General features: G+C 46.1%; 1 protein-coding gene across 1 annotated transcript; it reads right to left on the bottom strand.

The window, feature by feature from the left end:
* Positions 1 to 4761: 4761 nt before the first annotated feature.
* Positions 4762 to 16753, bottom strand: LOC134395591 (zinc finger protein 850-like). The gene is made up of 5 exons (XM_063121752.1): positions 16677 to 16753; positions 11399 to 11512; positions 11104 to 11232; positions 9517 to 9618; positions 4762 to 7152 (listed from the first exon to the last, which is right to left on the bottom strand). Exons 1-5 carry the CDS (start codon positions 16696 to 16698, stop codon positions 4841 to 4843), a joined length of 2679 nt encoding a protein of 892 aa, XP_062977822.1. The 5' UTR covers positions 16699 to 16753; the 3' UTR covers positions 4762 to 4840.
* Positions 16754 to 18577: the final 1824 nt, after the last annotated feature.

Here is an 18577-nt window from a genome sequence, read left to right as displayed (position 1 = left end):
CGCAAATTTCCCCTCCATTTACTTCAGTCAATAATTTACGCAAATTTCCCCTCCATTTACTTCAGTCAATAATTTACGCAAATTTCCCCTCCATTTACTTCTCAGTCAATAAATTTACGCAAATTTCCCCTACGTTTACTCCTCAGTCATTAGGTTTACGCAAATATCCCCTTACTTCTCAGTCATTAAACTTATGCAAATTTCCCCTCCATTTACTTCCTAGCCATTGAATTCGTACATTTTTCCAGTCCAAAAAACTGCAAATATTGCTGAGTTTTTTGTTTTTTAAAAAATCTTATAGAGGTGGCAGAAAGGGTTGGAGCAGTGATACTTATACCTGTCCCCCACCCCGTTCACATTGCCCCATTCGTCCACCTTCTCAGGATCTTTTCTAGAACTCATGAATTGAATGAAAGAACAAATAAGTTTCATCTTGAAATGAGATGTGACCATATTGTACTTAGATTAACAATTTCCCTCTGTCTTTCGGACAGAGCGGGCTTCAAATTCAATAAATAAAAATGCCAAGTGGCTTTTATTAGAAGTTGCATAAATGTGCAGAAGTGCTGCAATTAATCCGTACACTCCAGAGTCAGTTCCCAGCCTTGGCTCCCAGCCTCACCCTTTCTTACACCTTACAAACACAAGCAGGGTGGGAGGTACTCCAGCAATTACAATGACAATATTAACAAAGTGTGAACGAAACACTTTCAGGAGGCATATACTATAGAAAATGCACAAACATACCTGTGTGGTGATAAACCTGTTTTTGGACTGAACTACTGGAAGCTCATGATTTTCCATTAAAAAATACAATTCCCTGCAAATAGAAATCAGACATGTCAGGGAGTAGGATCCTAGCTTACCTCTCTTCCTGACATGCTAGTTCTCCATATGCAGAGGGTTTTTTTTTCTTGTAAAGCGGAACGTTGAATCATGTGAGCTCCCATCTGAGAACTGAAGTGGTACAGTCAAGAAACGGGTTTACCTCCTCTGTTGTTCATGAGAACAAGGCCATAAAGAACAGATGTCTTGCAATAGCATCCAGACTAACAATAATGATGATAAAGAAACGCAGGACAGACCAACATTACAGAAGGACAAATAGCTTTCATCTTTAGCAAAGGGTTAGGGTATTGGTTCCAATGGACACATTCAAACTTCTTTTGCCTACTTTTTGTTGGGGTTTAAAAACAAGGTTTTTAGGCCCAGGAGTGTTAAGAAGGCTGTCTGTAGCCCATTCTTTTTAAAAAAAATATTGACCAATGCAATCCAAATTCTGTGCCTGGTATAAATCATGAATATTAAAAAAAATCATATTTGGTTTTGCATAATTTATTCTTGTTTCGCTAGCCACAGGGAAGTGTGGTACTAGAGATTTGCTGTCAACCAATGGAAATAAATCCTGCTCCTGCAATAGCAGCCAGCCTTTCCCAAGCACTTTCCACCCCATGTATTGACAGCCATAAGGTCTAGAAACTTGGCTCTCTTAATTTCTTAACATTTATTCGTTAACCGTATTTAAATACAGCCCAATAATAAATTTTTCTGGGCAGCTCACAATAATGAAACAATAAAATACAACTATAACCAGTAACATAAAATGCAGAGAATAAAATTGGTACGACAACAAAATCCTCCCGGCAACACACAAATATGAGAGCTGAGAATCGGTGTGTGTGTGTGTACTTTTGCTAAGCTTCCCTGGTATTGTGGCATACACTGGGTTGTATTCAAACGTTAGTCCTATTTAGAGCAGACCCACTGAAATGGATGGGGCTGAAGTTAGACTAACAGTGGGTACAACTTTCTGGGCAGTATCCTAAGCTCACCAAAAACGAAAGTAAAACCCCAGGTAGTGAGTGAAAAAAAGGCAAGGGCAAGGGTTGGAAACGGAGATATGTCTTAGAAAACATTTATTTCTTATTGCCGACGTGTTTTGGACTTACGGGGTCCTTCAGGGCAATTCAAATAAGAGTACAATTTCAATTTTCTCCAGAGCACATGTGTGAGATAATTGTGCTCTGGAGAAAATTGAAATTGAATTGCCCAGAAGAAGGACCTCATAAGTCCCAAATGTGTCGGGCAATAACAAATACATATTTTCTAAGACATATCTCCGTTTCTATGCCTTGCCCTTGGCTTTTTCTCACTCAGTATCCTAAGCTGCCAGTTGTCCAACAGCAGGACCCACGGTTAGTGCAACGGGAGCTAACCCCAAACGAGCAGAAACACTTTTCAGGATGGGGCAGGTCAACAGAGCTCGTGGACAGGATCTCTGATCTATCCAGAGCCAGAAACCAGCATTTCTGCTTGTTAACAGGATTCCTTTACGAAGCGCTAATTCCCTGTTGTGCCACTGGTGGTCCTGCTACCGCGACTCCATCAGCGACACTGCTGGATGCTGCCCCCCAAGTGTTAAATTCAAGCCAAGCCCAGATATTAGCCACTTCTTTTCAGTATCCTTGACAGCCAAGGAAAGCTCTTGATGTGGACGGCGGATGAATCCAACATTTCAGAGGCTGTTTTGTCCAGTCCACCCCAGAAGATCTTCTTCAGAGTGAGCCTCCTGAAGGTGGGCCTGCTCTGTGCAGGACTCAACCTCACCGTGCAGCTGTCACGTCAAGTAGGGGCATCGCTACAAGGTTCTGCTGCGGTGAGGAAATCGCTGTCACATTAGGAAGCAGTACAACAATGGAACCAGTTACCTAGGGAGGTTGTGGGCTCTCCCACACTAGAGGCCTTCAAGAGGCAGCTGGACAACCATCTCTCAAGTATGCTTTAGGGTGGATTCCTGCATTGAGCAGGGGGTTGGACTCGATGGCCTTGTAGGCCCCTTCCAACTCTACTATCAACTGGGGTTATTTAGCTTGGAAAAAATGAGGCTAAGGGGAGACGTGATAGAGGTGTACAAAATGAGGCCTGGTGTGGAGAATGTGGACAGGGAGACATTTTCCCCCCTCTCTCAAAATACTAGAACCCAATGAGATCATCCCATGAAACTGATTGGTGGGAGATTCAAGACAAATAAAAGGAAGGACTTCTTCACACAGCACCTACCACAGGATGTGGTGATGGCCACCAATCTGGATGGATTTAAAAGGGGGTTGGATAAATTCCTGGAGGGGAAGGCTATCCATGGCTACTAGCCCTGATGGTTGTGCGATCTCCAGTATTCGAGGCAGTAGGCCTGTGTGCACCAGTTGCTGGGGAACATGGGTGGGAGGGTGCTGTTGCACCATGTCCTGCTTGTTCATCCCTGGCTGATGGCTCGTTGGCCTCTGTGTGAACAGAGTGCTGGACTAGATGGACCCTCGGTCAGATCCAGCAGGGCTCTTCTTAGGTTCTTATGAAGTGAAGGGATATTTATGGGGACACATTCAGTCATACAAACTTCACCTGCAGCTGAGATACAAAGTTGTTACCTCAGTGGCAGTGGCTGGGTGGCCACTGTGTGAACAGAGTGCTGGACTAGATGGACCTTCGGTCTGATCCAGCAGGGCTCTTCTTAGGTTCTCATGATTCTATGAAGCGGTGATGAGGCGTGACACCCTTATGACTTGAAGGGCAGACGCCTGCCCCAGTCGATTTGATTCAGCGTGGATGGTCAGCCTCAGCTTACCTGCCCCCCACCCCACCCCCAGGGTGTGTGTGACGCAAACTGCCTCAAGTTAATCTGAAGAGAAGAAGCCAGATGACAAAAGAACAGTCAGTGATGTCAAGCGGGCAGTGGAGGGAACCGAAAACATCTCATTTCAGATCTGCATGACCAGATATAGAAGTTCCCCCACCCCACTGTCAAGTATAGGTACAAGGCCGGCCTTGTACCTAGTAGTTAGATTTATTAGGAAATGGTTTGAGAATGTCAGATGTTCTTTGCAAGCTGATCTCTGTAAGAAGTTCTCACGGAATAGCTAGTTCACTCTTTTGTTCTCGGCTTTGAAGCAGCTGGTTGGTTCTCTGGGAACTTCAGAGTGTTTTGCAAAAGGTGAGGGCCGCTCTTCGAAGTGCCTTGTAACATCTCGCCTTCTTGGCACGTGGACATAGTTTACAGGTCAGGGGACCTGTCTGTCAAGTGGCTTTGAATAGGCCGTTAAAGGCAGGTGCAAAGCTGAAAAGGCTTTGCTAGGTTTCATCTCTTGACGCAGTGCCTGACCTCCCTCCCACTTACTTCTTGCTGTATCATCTTAGACTGGTACCAATTTATATAGCCAGCCCAATCAAATGTTATCGCCCGGGAGCGTTCCCTTTTATTTCTTTTATTGCATGTTATTTATTTCTTTTATTTAGTTTGTTTTTTTAAAAAGAAATCTATACAATTCATTGGCACGTGGATAATTAAACTTCTAGCAATGTTAAAGTTTTCATTCTGAAATACTGTAATTAAGTTATATGGCGAAAGCAATAATAGAGGTAACAGAACATAGATTTTAAGATCGTCTCGGGAATTCAGAACTCAAGGACAAGGAACTAGGGATCCATCGACCACGCTAATTAATTTCTAGTAGAGCTTTTCTGAACAGTACATTTACAGGCTGCTGGGCGGGGTGGGGTGGCATTGTTCCTTGCACATAGAAAACTACCATGTCAGGGATCTTCTTCTTGATATGTTAATTTTCTAGGTGCAGGGAGGTCTGTCTATTCACGTCCCTCCCCCCACCCTGGTGAGGAAGCATTCAAATATGTGAACTCTGCCCCCACCTCTCGGCAGGCTAATGTGGTATACTTCAGGAAAGTGTTACCCTACAACAGGAAATGTCTTTTGTACATTTCTTAGGATGTCTCCTAAGAACAGTCTGTCTCAGGGGGTTTCCTCATCCTATCAAAAGAATGAGCCTTTCTAGAGCTGCTCTCCTGTGTGACTTTTCTGGTGTCGAATGAGGTTGGATCTGTCGCTGAAACTTTTCCCACAGTCAGAGCACTGAAACGGCTTCTCTCCCGTGTGAGTTCTCTCGTGCGCAAGCAAATTGGCACTCTGGTTGAAGCCTTTCCCGCAACTGGCGCATGTGTACGGCTTCTCCCCCGTGTGGGTTCTCTCATGTTTGATTAGGCTCGACTTGTAAGGAAAGCTTTTTCCGCACGACGAGCAGTTGTACGGCTTCTCTCCCGTGTGAGTCCTCTTGTGGACCACGAGGGTCGTTTTGTTGGTGAACGTTTTCCCACAGTGGGCGCATTTGTAGGGTCTCTCTCCTGTGTGGGTTCGCTCGTGCACAACCAGGTTGCGTCTCTCGTTGAAGCCCTTCCCACACTCGGTGCATTTGTGTGGTTTCTCCCCCGTGTGGACCCCTGCACACCTCATCCAGGTTGGGTTACACCGGGAAGTCTCCCCACAATCTGGGAACGGAGGCGTGCTCTCTCCTTTGTGAGTCCTCTCATGCCTGAGGAGGTTCGATTTCTGGATGAAGCTTTTCCCGCACGCCGAGCACACGTGCGGCTTCTCCCCCGTGTGGGTCCGCTCGTGCTTGAGCAGGCTCGATTTGCTGGTGAACCCTTTCCCGCAGTCGGCGCACTTGTACGGCTTCTCTCCCGTGTGGGTCCTCTTGTGCACGACGAGAGTTGACTTGTTTGTGAAGCTTTTCCCGCAGTCTCCGCAGCAATAGGGCTTTTCTCCTGTGTGGGTCTTCTTGTGCTTCAGAAGGTTGCGCCAGTCGTTGAAGGCCCTCCCGCAGTCAGAGCACTGATGGGGCTTTTCCCCTGTGTGGGTCCTCTCATGCACAACAAAATTGGATCTCTGGCTGAAGCTTTTCCCGCACTCTGAACATTTGTACGGTTTCTTTTTCGTGTGGGCTCGCTCGTGTATGAGAAGCTTGTACCTCAGGCTGAAGCCTCTTCCGCAGTAAGAGCATTTGTACAGGTTGCTTCCGTTACGGGGCCTCTCGTGCGCCAGGAGCTTTAATTTTTGAATGATGCTTTTCCCACAAGCCGAGAACCAATATGGCTTCCCTCCTGCTTGGGTTTTCTTGTGCCTGATGAGCGCCGACCTATAGCTGAAGCTTTTCCCACAATTGGAGCAGGTATACAGCTTCTCTCCTCGATGTGCCCTCTCGTGTCTGAGGAGGCTCGATTTGTCAACGAAGCTTTTCCCACAGGTGGAGCACTGATAGGGTTTCTCTCCCGTGTGGCTCCTTTCATGGATAACCAGGCTTAAGCTGTGATTGAACCTTTTCTCGCACTTCGGGCACTGATAGGACTCCTCTTGCTTGTGCGTCATCTCGTGGACGAGAAGGTGCGACCGTTGAACGAAGCGTTTCCCACAGTCGGAGCACTGATAGGGCTTCTCGCCCGTATGGATTCTCTCATGAATGAGGAAGTTTGACCTTTGAATGAAGCCCTTTCCACACTGTGAGCATTTATAAGGTCTCTCCCCTGCTTCCATCTTCTTGTGCCTGAGAAGAGCTGACTTGTGGCGGAAACTTTTTCCACACTCGGAGCATTTGTAGGGTTTCTCTCCCGTATGGGTCCTCTCGTGTCTGGTCAGGATAGACCTCTGACTGAAGCTCCTCCCACATTCGGAGCACTTATACGGCTTTTCTCCCGTGTGTGTTTTCTCGTGTCGGACAAGGCTAGACCTCTGAGTGAAGCTTTTCCCACAGTCTGAGCACTGATACACTTTCTCTCCCATGTGGCTCCTTTCGTGAATGAGAAGGCTCAGGCTGTGATTGAACCTCTTCCCACACTTTGAGCATGCGTGGGGCTCCTCTTGCTTGTGCGTCATCTCATGGATGAGAAGGTGCCACCGTTGCACAAAGCTTTTCCCACAGTCCGAGCACAGGTACGGTTTCTCGCCCGTATGGATTCTCTCGTGGATGAGGAAGTTTGACCTTTGAATGAAGCCCTTCCCACAGTGGGAGCATTCATAGGGCCTCTCACCTGCTTCCATCTTCTCATGCCTGAGAAGCGCTGATTTGTGGCGGAAGCTTTTCCCACATTCCAGGCATTTGTAGGGTTTCTCTCCCGTATGGGTCCTCTCGTGTCTGGTCAGGATAGACCTCTGGCTAAAACGCCTCCCGCACTCGCTGCACTGATACGGCTTCTCTCCCGTATGTGTTTTCTCATGTCGGACAAGGCTAGACCTCTGAGTGAAGCTTTTCCCACAGTCTGAGCATTTATTCTCTTTCTCGGCCACGTAGCTTCTAATGTGCCCCTCGTCTGCTGGAATAAAGAGAGAGAACCACAATGTGAACAAGCAAAATCAGCTGACAGAGAACTCCGCTAGGAAGGATGTGGCGTGTACCACACCCCTCATCCTATGGGTGGTGAGGAAAAAGAAAATTGCTCAGTGATATTCTTTGAACAATAACTGTTATGTTTAGCCCTGCTCCCCCTGTTTTGGAAGAAGGTGTTTCAGGTAATCAATCAGAATCAGACTCTGAAGTAGAGTAGTCGGCGCCAAACACAGGCTCTGTACCAGTGGGGGAGAAAGCTCTCATGGTTTCTTCACCAGCTGGTGGTGAACTCTCTCCAGAGCTTATCTTGTCAAGGACAAATAAAACACAGTCAGTGGGAAGCCAACATTCTTCCGAAGGAGAGGGCACCAACAAGTTAGCTGATCTTAGAGTGCGCCGCAGACTAAAACGGGCGGAGCGAAAGGAAGGCGAGAGAAAGTCGGCCCGGCTTGCATCGCCTCAGAAGCCGTCTCAGAACTAGTCTCTCTGAAGTTAATGCGTTTCCGTTCTCCTTGAAAGAACAATTGTCTCACTTAGTTTGCATAGTTTTGCCTAGGGGGAAGGTTCCAAGAGATTAGACTCTATTCAGGTGGGAAGGGATGTTTATTGCTTAAATAAAGCTTTGTGGCTTACTTAGCAGGCCTCATTATTGTCTCCCAAGAAGGCGGAAGGTTTTTGAGAAACACGACAATAACATGCCTGACATTCTCCGATGGAGGGCCAACTCTCAGACTTTTTATACTCAACAGTATCCATTTCTGGATAGAAAACCTGGTAGTGGCCCATCAAGTGAGAAGGATGCACCTCTGTAGAGTTGGGTGCTTATCTTTTAAACCTCAGAAGCAGGGCCTAGGGAAGGAGGCTCCCAATTGGTTTCCAATCCCAAAAAGCCTTAGTCAACGTGGTTAAAGCCATGGTTTAAGGTGTCTTCTGAACACGGCCCGGCTTTCTGGCTTAACCACTGTGGTTAAAGCCGTGGTTTAAGGTGTCTTCTGAACGGGGCCTTTGTTGACTTTTTGGAGTCAGGCAAAGACCTTTTTATTCGCTGAAGCCTCTTAAAAGAATTTTGAACTGCCATTTACTGTATTTTTAGTGATGTGTTCCATGATGCATTCTAAAATGAGCTTTCTCCATGTTTTAGCTGCTTTTAAATTGATCTCTTTTTCATTACGCTGAATTATTCTCGCCGCTTCTAACTCAATTATTTTAATGTGTTTTATCGTTGGGCTTTATTGTGTCTGCTTTTATTATGCACGTTGCCCTGAGAGCTTCATAGCCATGATTTCAAGATGGCCACCAATCTGGACAGCTTTAAAAGACAATGGAGGCTAAGACTATTGCGTCCAGTTCTGGGCTCCACAATTCAAGAAGGACGCAGACAAGCTGGAGCGTGTTCAGAAGAGGGCAACGAGGATGATCAGAGGTCTAGAAACAAAGCCCTATGAAGAGAGACTGAAAGAACTGGGCATGTTTAGCCTGGAGAAGAGAAGATTGAGGGGAGACATGATAGCACTCTTCAAATACTTAAAAGGTTGTCACACAGAGGAGGGCCAGGATCTCTTCTCGATTCTCCCAGAGTGCAGGACACGGAATAACGGGCTCAAGTTAAAGGAAGCCAGATTCCGGCTGGACATCAGGAAAAACTTCCTGACTGTTAGAGCAGTGCGACAGTGGAATCAGCTACCTAGGGAGGTTGTGGGCTCTCCCACACTAGAGGCATTCAAGAGGCAGCTGGACAACCATCTGTCAGGGATGCTTCAGGGTGGATTCCTGCATTGAGCAGGGGGTTGGACTCGATGGCCTTGTAGGCCCCTTCCAACTCTGCTATTCTATGATTCTATGATTCTATGACTATCAATGGCTACTAGTCATGATGGTTATATGCTACCGCCAGTATCAGAGGCAGTATGCCTAGGTACACCAGTTGCTGAGGAACCTGGGTGGGAGGGTGCTGTTGCACTCATGCCCTACTTTGGCCACAGTGTAAACAGAATGCTGTGTATAAAAAGGAATAAAATGTGTGACGGCCAGATAATGCATTGCCCATTATAAAGCCTCCTTCTACTGTCCTAGTCTCTGTTTCACCAGCCACTACAGGTAGATATTACGGAAGGGCACTCCTCCAGTCCTGACCTTATTCTGCACTTCTGGGTTGGACAGAGCCACTGATAAATGTCCCTGAACAAATGCGCTTTTGAATCCAGAAAGCAGATTTCAATCAAAATGGCCAATCTGTTTCTGTGAACAGTCATATTACTACAATGTTGAAAGAGCGTCATTCCCCCACCCACCCGCCAATTCCGATGATACAAATGATGTCATGTTTAGGGACGTCAGACATATCTCTCACCTGAGTGGGCAGGCGGGAAAGCTTCATTTTCCTCAGAGCCCTGGCGATACAGTACCCACAGGTCTTCATCTTCTTCCTTCTTTATTATCACAGTCGGAAAGCCTAGGAAAGACATCATCATATTTAACGTTTGTACGACCTTTTTTGAGGGCAGACAGGGAATGTTAACCATTGCCTAAGCAAACACTGACCCTGTTCAGATGACACACTAAGCCACGGTGTTTGAGCACTTAGAGCTAAACATTATGGCTTAGCGGGTCATGTGAACTATTCCTTACCATGATGGCTACATAATCACGTTTTAAACACACTCACTAACCATTTGCTACAGAAGGGTTAGTGGCCTAACCATGGCTTATAGCATGTTGTCTGAACAGGCCCACTCTCCCTGACATGGTTTTGAGGAGGCTAAAGGGACACATGATAGAGGTGTACAAAATTATGCATGGTATGGAGAATGTGGAATAGGGAGACATTTTTCTCCCTCTCTCAAAATACTAGAACCCGGGGTCATCCCATGAAACTGATTGGTGGGAGATTCAGGACAAATAAAAGGAAGGACTTCTTCACACAGCGCCTAGTTAAATTATGGAACTCACTCCCACAGGATGTCGTGATGGCCACCAATCTGGATGGATTTAAAAGGGGGCTGGATACATTCCTGGAGGGGAAGGCTATCAATGGCTACTAGCCCTGATGGTTGTGTGCTATCTCCAGTATTCAAGGCAGTAAGCCTGTGTGCACCAGTTTATGGGGAACATGGGCAGGAGGGTGCTGTTGCACCATGTCCTGCTTGTTCATCCCTGGCCGATGGCTGGTTGGCCTCTGTGTGAACAGAGTGCTGGACTAGATGGACCCTCGGTCAGATCCAGCAGGGCCCTTCTTATGTTCTTATGAAGTGAAGGGATATTTATGGGGACACATTCAGTCATACAAACTTCACCAGCAGCCGAGATACAAAGTTGTTACCTCAGTGAAAAGTAATCCTGATATGACTTGCCCCTTTTTTCCACATACACAAAAAGGGCTTAGTCGGACCAATTAAAAAGAAATCTTTTTAAGATGCTATTTTAAAATGCTACACAGAGCGTCAAGCAGAATGAACTTCTGAAAATGGAGCCCTTCCTCTTGTGGAAGGCAGATCCTGGATCCAACTCCAAATCTGAATTCCAGAGCATTAGACTGACATGGGAGACACAGTGGATTTATATAATCAGGAGGCTTGGATTTCGAGAAAAATTGAAAATTCTGCCGTACCATCACTGACAAACTCATATTCTAAAAATTTAAATCTCAGGCACATTAGAATGTAAGCCTATGCGGCAGGGTTTTGCTATTTTATTGTTTTACTATGTACAGCACCATGTACATTGATGGTGCTATATAAATAAATTAATAATAATAATAATAATAATAATAATAATAATAATAAATCCATTGCTATCAGGCCCTCTTGTGGGGAGGATCTTTTCAGCAGTGGGCCTTGACGACCAGACAGAGCAATCAATAATAATGCGGACGGATTCTGAGAGAACCAGGCAGAAGTGTTTGACTGAGAGGCAAGATGGATGCAAGGCCACGCCTCACCTGAGGGGGCACCTGGGTAGGTTTCTCTTTCCTGGAGAGGCTGGTTCAAGGGCCGCTCTTCCTGTTCCGATTTTACTGGCAGCCACAGCTCATCTTCTTGTTCCACCTTTATTATCACATCGGGAGTCTCTGATTGGAGAAAAGGAAAGTGATTCAAAGGGTCAAGAGTGTTGCCCTTCCTTGGGGTGGAGAAGTTGTTCACAGTTTTCTGTGGCAATCTCAGAGCTTGGCCCCAAAACAAATTGGGGTGTGTGTGTGTGTACACGCGTGTGTGTTAGCTTATTTGATCTCTCACCTAATTCGCTGTCCAGTGGGATTTCCTTCTCTTTCTCATCTGGAAGATCCAGAATCCATGGATCTTCCCCCTGGTCACGTCGGGAGACCATGTCAGGTTCAGGAAGAGGAAAACCTGATGACAAAGGAGAGAAACAGACAGTCAGAAGAACATCCGGAGGAGTGACAGTGTTAAGCTGTTGCAGCAATAACGACAAAGTCTTGTGCTATTTTAAAACAGGGGTGGCCTGGGACCCACAGGGGCCACCCCCACCCAGATTTGCCCCCCTCCTGCCAATTTTGCTTCGGTGACAACCTCCATCCACCCAAAAACAGTAGTTTGAAAAGGAAACAAGGAGCACGGTGGGAGGGTGTGCCGTGTTTAAAAGCAGAGTTGAGCTTCCAGGAACTTCAGCAAGTTTCACATTGTTCATGCACCATGTTTTCTTTTTAAAAAATTGGGTGTTTTTTTTCCACCGCAGCCGTGGCAAATTCAGCAGCAGCAAAACTGGCTGGCAGAAGGGGCCCAAGTGGCCAGTGTGTTGCCAACCCCTGTCTTAAAGGCTTTAAGGTGGCACAAGTTTCTTTTGTCACTTTTACAATCAGCATTGGCGAGCAAATTCCTAAGGGCCATAAGCAAGCTGCCATGGCGGATGCACCTGGAGGGGGAGAAGAAAAAGACGGGCCAGGAGAGAATGCAGAGAAGGGAGAGGACAGAGGCGTGACGTTGGGGAAAGGAAGGGGAAATGCATGTGTTGTTGTTAGAGTCGATGTGTTGAGGAAGGCGCTGCGATCCCATGGCAGAAGCTGTCTAGACTGGAGCCTAAGACCTGGTTTGCACGTAACAACAAACCAAAGTGCAGGTTGTGTATGGGTTGTGATTGAATCATGGGTTGCTTTTGTGTGCAGACACTGCACTATGGTCCACAACCCAACGACAAACCACGGGTTCTCTTCCTGGGTTGTTCGAGGTTAATGACCCCAGTCAGGGTTTGCAGGTCACAACAACCCATGATTCAACGACAGTCCACAATCTGGCTTGCCGTTAGGTGCGAACCAGGCCCAAGCAGTACAGCCTGAGCTGCAAACACCTTCAAGGAGCAGAGCAACCATCACAGTAATATCAAAACAGCTGAGCAGCATTCAGTTAACACAGAAAACGAAAGTGTCCCCATATTGTATAGGAAGGGCGACAGCAGTCTTCTCCAACTATCACTCCCATCATCCCCAACCGGGAGGCCCACTGCCCATGTTGGCTAGGGATTCTGGGTGTTGCAGTCCAACACATCTAGAGGGCTCCAGGTTGGGGAGGGCAGGGTTAGGCGATTCTGCAGTGATCATATATCAAAGGGAAATTAAATACTTTTATAAGGTTGGATCCAGACTTAGTCAAATTTAGGGTGCCCCAGATGACGCTTTTATGGTACAATAGCCCAGGCACAGGCTGAGAAAGGCCTGTTAGGGAGCTGAGCTGTCTGTCTGGAAGCTCCCTTGGAGCAGATCCATTGGAATAATTAATAATGATTAATTTACATCCCATTGACTTCAATAGGCCAACTCTATGGGCCTGTTCAGACAACACACTAAGCCACTGTTAGGCCACTAACCATTTTGCAGCAAACGATTAATGAGCACATTTAAACCGTGGTTATGTAGCCACCATGGTTAGGAATGGTTCACATGACATGCTAAGCCTTAATGTTTAGCTCAAAATGCTTAACCACTGTGGCTTAGCAAGTCATCTGAACAGGGCCTATATAAGATTAAAGCCTGGTTCAAATGTAACAACAACCCAGAGTATGGGTTGTCGTTGAATCATAGGTTGTCATTATATGCGAATTCTGCACTTTGGTTTAAGTCTGGCTTCTTAACCAAGAACAATCCAGGAAGAGAATCTATAGCTTGTTGTTAGATTGTAAACTCTGCATTGTTTGTGGTTAACAACCCACACCATAGTGCAGGGTTCGCACATAACGAAAATTCACGATTCAACAACAACCCATGAAGCAATGACTACCCATGCCCAACCCCCACTCTGAGACGTTGTTACTTGCGAACCAGGTCCTACTCTTGATGTGCTTTCTCTTTCTAATTACCGTCCTGTCTCTTTGCCGCCTTTTGTTTCAAAGATCCTGCAGCGTGTGGTCTACTCTCGTTGTCTTGATTTTCTTTCTAGTAACTCTGCTCTGGATCCTTTTCAATCTGGATTCCGTCCTTTGCATTACACTGAAACAGCCCTACTAAGATTACCAATGGTCTTCTTATTGCCAAGTCTAAAGGCCTTTATTCTGTTCTTATTCTCCTGGACCTTACTGCAGCCTTTGACACGGTTGATCACGATCTTCTTTTGGATTCCCTTCATGATCTCGGATTTTGTGGCTCTGTCTATAACTGGTTTGCCTCCTATCTAGCGGGTCGCTCTTTCAACGTGTTGGCTAATGGCAGCTCGTCTTCTTCTTTTCCCCTTTCAGTAGGGGTTCCGCAAGGCTCGGTGCTTGGCCCGTTGTTGTTTTCTTTATACATGTTGCCCTTGGGTAATCTTATTCAATCTCATGGCCTCCAATATCATCTGTATGCTGATGATACACAATTATATCTTTCATCTCCGGAACTTTCTCCTGATGTTCATGATCGTATCTCGGCATGTCTTTTAGATATCTCAGCTTGGTTGCTTCATCGTCGTTTGAAACTTAATATGGCAAAGACTGAATTGCTTGTTTTTCCTCCTAAACCTTCTCCTCATCTCTCATTCTCTCTTACTGTCAATGATGTTACACTTACTCCAGTCAAGGAAGCTCGTAGTCTTGGCTTTATATTGGACTCCTCACTCTCCTTTATTCCTCATATTGAGGCAGTAGCTAAATCCTGTCGTTTTTTCCTGTATAATATTGCCAGGATTCGATCATTTTTGTCTGTCTCTTCTGCCAAGACTCTTGCTCATGCATTGGTTATTTCTCGGTTGGACTACTGCAACCTTCTTCTCACTGGCCTTCCTTCTTCTCACATCAGTTCGTTGGTTTCTGTTCACCACTCTGTTGCTAAGAACATCTTCTTGGCTCGCCGCTCTGACCATGTTACTCCACTTCTGAAATCTCTTCATTGGCTTCCAATTCACCTTAGAATCCAATATAAACTTCTCCTGTTGACCTACAAAGCTTTTCACTGTCTAGCTCCTTCCTATCTCTCCTCTCTCATCTCACACTATTGCCCCGCTCGTGGTCTTCGCTCCTCTGATGCCATGTTTCTCGCCTGCCCAAGGGTCTCTACTTCCCTTGCTCGGCTTCGTCCATTTTCTTCCGCTGCCCGTTACGCCTGGAACGCTCTTCCAGAACATTTGCGAACTACAAGTTCAATCGCAGTTTTTAAAGCTCAGCTAAAAACTTTTCTTTTTTCTAAAGCTTTGAAAACTTGATTTTGTTCTGACTTTTATACTGTTAGTTTTACTCTACCCTGTGCCTGTTTGGTGCATTCTCTTCCCCTTCCTATTGTTTTATTATGATTTTATTAGAATGTAAGCCTATGCGGCAGGGTTTTGCTATTTTATTGTTTTACTCTGTACAGCACCATGTACACGGATGGTGCTATATTAATAAATAATAAGAACTATAACAGGTCTAAGTCCGGATCCAGCCCAAGTAGTTGTTTAAACCTTACTGAGGTTTCAAATGCTCATGCCAGACCATGACACCATCGGACCGTGGCTTTCCCTGACCATATGCCCTCTTCTCTACAGGTTTAACTGCCACTCTCCTGCCTTCTAAACTTCCAGTCTCCCTGTCAACAGTTGCCAGGAGCGACGCACACTCCCAAATGCCACACAGCCATTTACGCACCCAATTTATAGCTGTTTTCTGGGCTTCAGGCATGTCACATACATTAATACTCTTGCAACAACTCTGTAAGGTAGGTCAGTATTACTATCCTCATATTTATTTACCCAGATCATAACACCATCACCTCCGCCACGGCCTTTCGACTCTGAAAGAGTGCTCAAGGGAGCTTTAAAAATGCTAAAAGCATTATGAAAAAAAGCATTTAAAGCAGAATAATACAGTATCAGGCTAAACCGCAGCAGAGAAACAGAAACAAAGAGTTTAAAAACATCACACAGGCCCCATTCAGAAGACATCTTAAACTAGGGTGACCATATGAAAAGGAGGACAGGGCTCCTATATCTTTAATAGTGGCATAGAAAAAGGAATTTCAGCAGGTGTCATTTGTATATATGGAGAACCTGGTGAAATCCCCTCTTCATCACAGCAGTTAAAGCTGCAGGAGCTATACTAGAGTGACCAGATTTAAAGAAGAGCAGGGAAACTGCAGCTTTAACTGTTGTGATGAAGAGGGAATTTCACCAGGTTCTCCATATATACAAATGACACCTGCTGTAATTTCCTTTTCAATACAACTGTTAAAGATACAGGAGCCCTGTCCTCCTTTTCATATGGTCACGCTAGTAGAGTTGGAAGGGGCCTATAAGGCCATCGAGCCAACCTTCGACACGGACCCTAGCTACTACTGCTAGTCACAACAGCTAAATAAAACCTCCATGTTCAGGGAATGACATTAACAGCAAAAATCTGATGTGTGTTTATCCAGAAGAAAGGCTGTGTTTACTCCTTGGTAAGTTAGTTTACTCCTAGGGAGGTCGTGGGTTCTCTCACTCTAGAGGCCTTCAAGAGGCAGCTGGACAACTATCTGTCAGGTATGCTTTAGGGTGGATTCCTGCATTGAGCAGGGGGTTGGACTCGATGGCCTCATAGGCCCCTTCCAACTCTACTATTCTATGATTCTATAGGGGCAGGATCTCTCTGAAAACCAGTCGCTGGGGGGCAATTGCAAGACAGGGCTACTGTATTGACATGTCCTGCTTGTGCGCTTCCCATTGGGGGGACGGGACGGAGGGTGATCTTGTTGGTCACGGTGCGAAAGTAGAGGCTGGGTTAGGTAGGCTTTTGGTCTGATCAAGCAGGACTCTTCTTCTCATGTTCTCCCTGGACAAACCTTTGTTTCCAGCATGGCTTCATTTTGATGGGAGACAACCCCCTTCCACTCCTGCATCCTGGTTTCTGTGTGCCTTAAATCGCTCTCCTTCTGATCTCAATGGGGTGCGGTGGGGTGGGAGTGAGGGGCCTTGGCTAGGATGCGCTGCACAGGGAGACCCCTTCATCTGGGGCGCCCCTTATTAACCACCCTGCTTGCTCCCTCCCTCCAGCCCTCCTCAGCGACTCCCTCCAGATCTCCCCGCAAACCCAACCCCAGCGACCCTCCTTCGAATAGAGATCTCTCCTCTAACTCACCCGCTCCTTGCAACCTTTGCATTGCAAGCTCGGGGAATCTGCACCAGCCAAATTCCTGCAAGATCGTGCAAAAATCCAAAAATCTCAGGAGGGAGGGGGCGGGACAGGAAGAGGGTCAACTTTTTTTTTTTTTTGCACTTCCCCCACCTCTCCCATCTGATCCTCTCTAGGAATGAACGCTCTCTCCGTTTAACCCCTTGAGCATTTCTGCGAAGTGGGGAACAGGGGAGACGCAGACGCTGGCAGGGCAGGGGAGGCACCGGGGCACAAAATCTACATAGATGTTGTAAATAGTCGCATCTACGCCAGGCTCTGGGTTCGAATTCCACACGCCCGTCTGCGTAATCTAGTGCTTCTTACATTCCATTGATTGATTCCCCCACCCCACCCCTTATCTCGGCCGATGCCCAATGAGCGAACCCATCCCATTAAACCCATCTACGCACTCAGATCTTCCGCTGGTAAAGGTTTGCCTTCGCTAGTAAGAACATGTTTTATGTTTCTGATGGTTTTTAAATTTGGTATACTTTTAATTTTTATTGTTTTAACTTTTGTGAACCGCCCAGAGAGCTTCGGCTGTGGGGCGGTATATAAATGTAATAAATAAATAAATAAATAAATAGCATGAGAAGAGCCCTGCTGGATCAGACCAAGGGTCCCTCTAGTCCAGCACTCTGTTCACACAGTGGCCAACCAGCTATCGGCCAGGGATGAACAAGCAGGGCATGGTGCAACAGCACCCTCTCACCCATGTTCCCCAGCAACTGGTGCTCATAGGCTTACTGCCTCGAATACTGGAGGTAGCACACAACCATCAGGGCTAGCAGCCATGGATAGCCTTTGCCTACCGGTTCTATCCTTAACCACTCACAAACAATGAAGCAAAATAAAAGAAAGAAGTGGAGGGGTGGGTGTGGTTCTTTAGCGGCATACGGGAAGACACTCTGCACATGGTCAGGGGCACTTCCTTCAATCTGCATCATCATTATCATTATTACTATTACTAATAAAAATACTATCATCATCCTATCTGGAGGGCAGGATCTCGAGCCGGAAGGGGCTGGTTCCTAGTACGATTAAACTTCGAGTTCAATCCATTCCTCCACCCCATGCATCCATTCACTCAATCGCCCTCGGTCCCTCCCATTCGCCTTTTCTCCACCCACCCATGCAAAATATGCTGCTCTGGGCCCCCTCACCAATGGTCCGAATCTGCTTCAGTCATGTGATGGGAAGCGGAAGAAGAAACAAATCCCAAAATTAAGCTGCAAGAAGTTCTGCCGACTCCATGCCCAAATACCTGGCTTCTCCTAGGCTTAAAAATCACTCTTTCATCCGCCCGCGCCTCTCCCGGGTTACTCTGGGTGGCTGTTAGAAATCGGGATACAGACTCGCAAAATTCTGTAAGGAATCTCGAGAGGAGAAACAGCAGCCCAGGGGAAAAGAGCTGAGTTTCTCAGTTGGTAAGGAAGTGGGGTGCAGTTCTGTGGGGTGGCACTTGCATTTGCTATCCTAATTTTCTCTCCAAAGAACTGAGGATACATTAGTGATCCCACTGTCTGTATTGTTGTTTTTGTTTCATTTTCTGTGGCTTTTCTTATATATACAGTGACATTATTCTCAGTACATTTAAAATCTAAGAAAACAAAGAAGAGAAAAAAGATGAACGTTATTGTAGAATTTATCATTCCAAGGAGGGAGCATAACACTCCATCTTTCAATGAATCGGTTTTCAAACTTCAGATTCTCTCTAACCTTTATATAACAGGTTATCTTCATCATTATTACAACATCCCATGTTCTTAAAAAAAACAAAAAACAGAAATGGGGGCAATATTTTGTTTCACTTATTTAAAAGTAACAAATTTAGTTCACCGCTCTGGAATTTGTTAAACAACTAA

The sequence above is a fragment of the Elgaria multicarinata genome, chromosome 3 (genome assembly GCF_023053635.1).
Source record: "Elgaria multicarinata webbii isolate HBS135686 ecotype San Diego chromosome 3, rElgMul1.1.pri, whole genome shotgun sequence".
Taxonomy (NCBI): Eukaryota; Metazoa; Chordata; class Lepidosauria; order Squamata; family Anguidae; genus Elgaria; species Elgaria multicarinata.
The sequence above is the reverse complement of the archived record's forward strand: the minus strand, read 5'-3'. Positions and strand labels throughout refer to the sequence as shown.

Excerpts from the sequence above, each read along its gene's own strand:
- LOC134395591 (XM_063121752.1), bottom strand. The coding sequence starts at position 16,698 with ATGCAAAGGTTGCAAGGAGCGG. Across the intron at positions 9,619-11,103 it reads CTACCCAGGTGCCCCCTCAG|GCTTTCCGACTGTGATAATA; the intron begins GTGAGGCGTGGC and ends TGTCTTTCCTAG. Across the intron at positions 7,153-9,516 it reads TTTCCCGCCTGCCCACTCAG|CAGACGAGGGGCACATTAGA; the intron begins GTGAGAGATATG and ends TCTTTATTCCAG.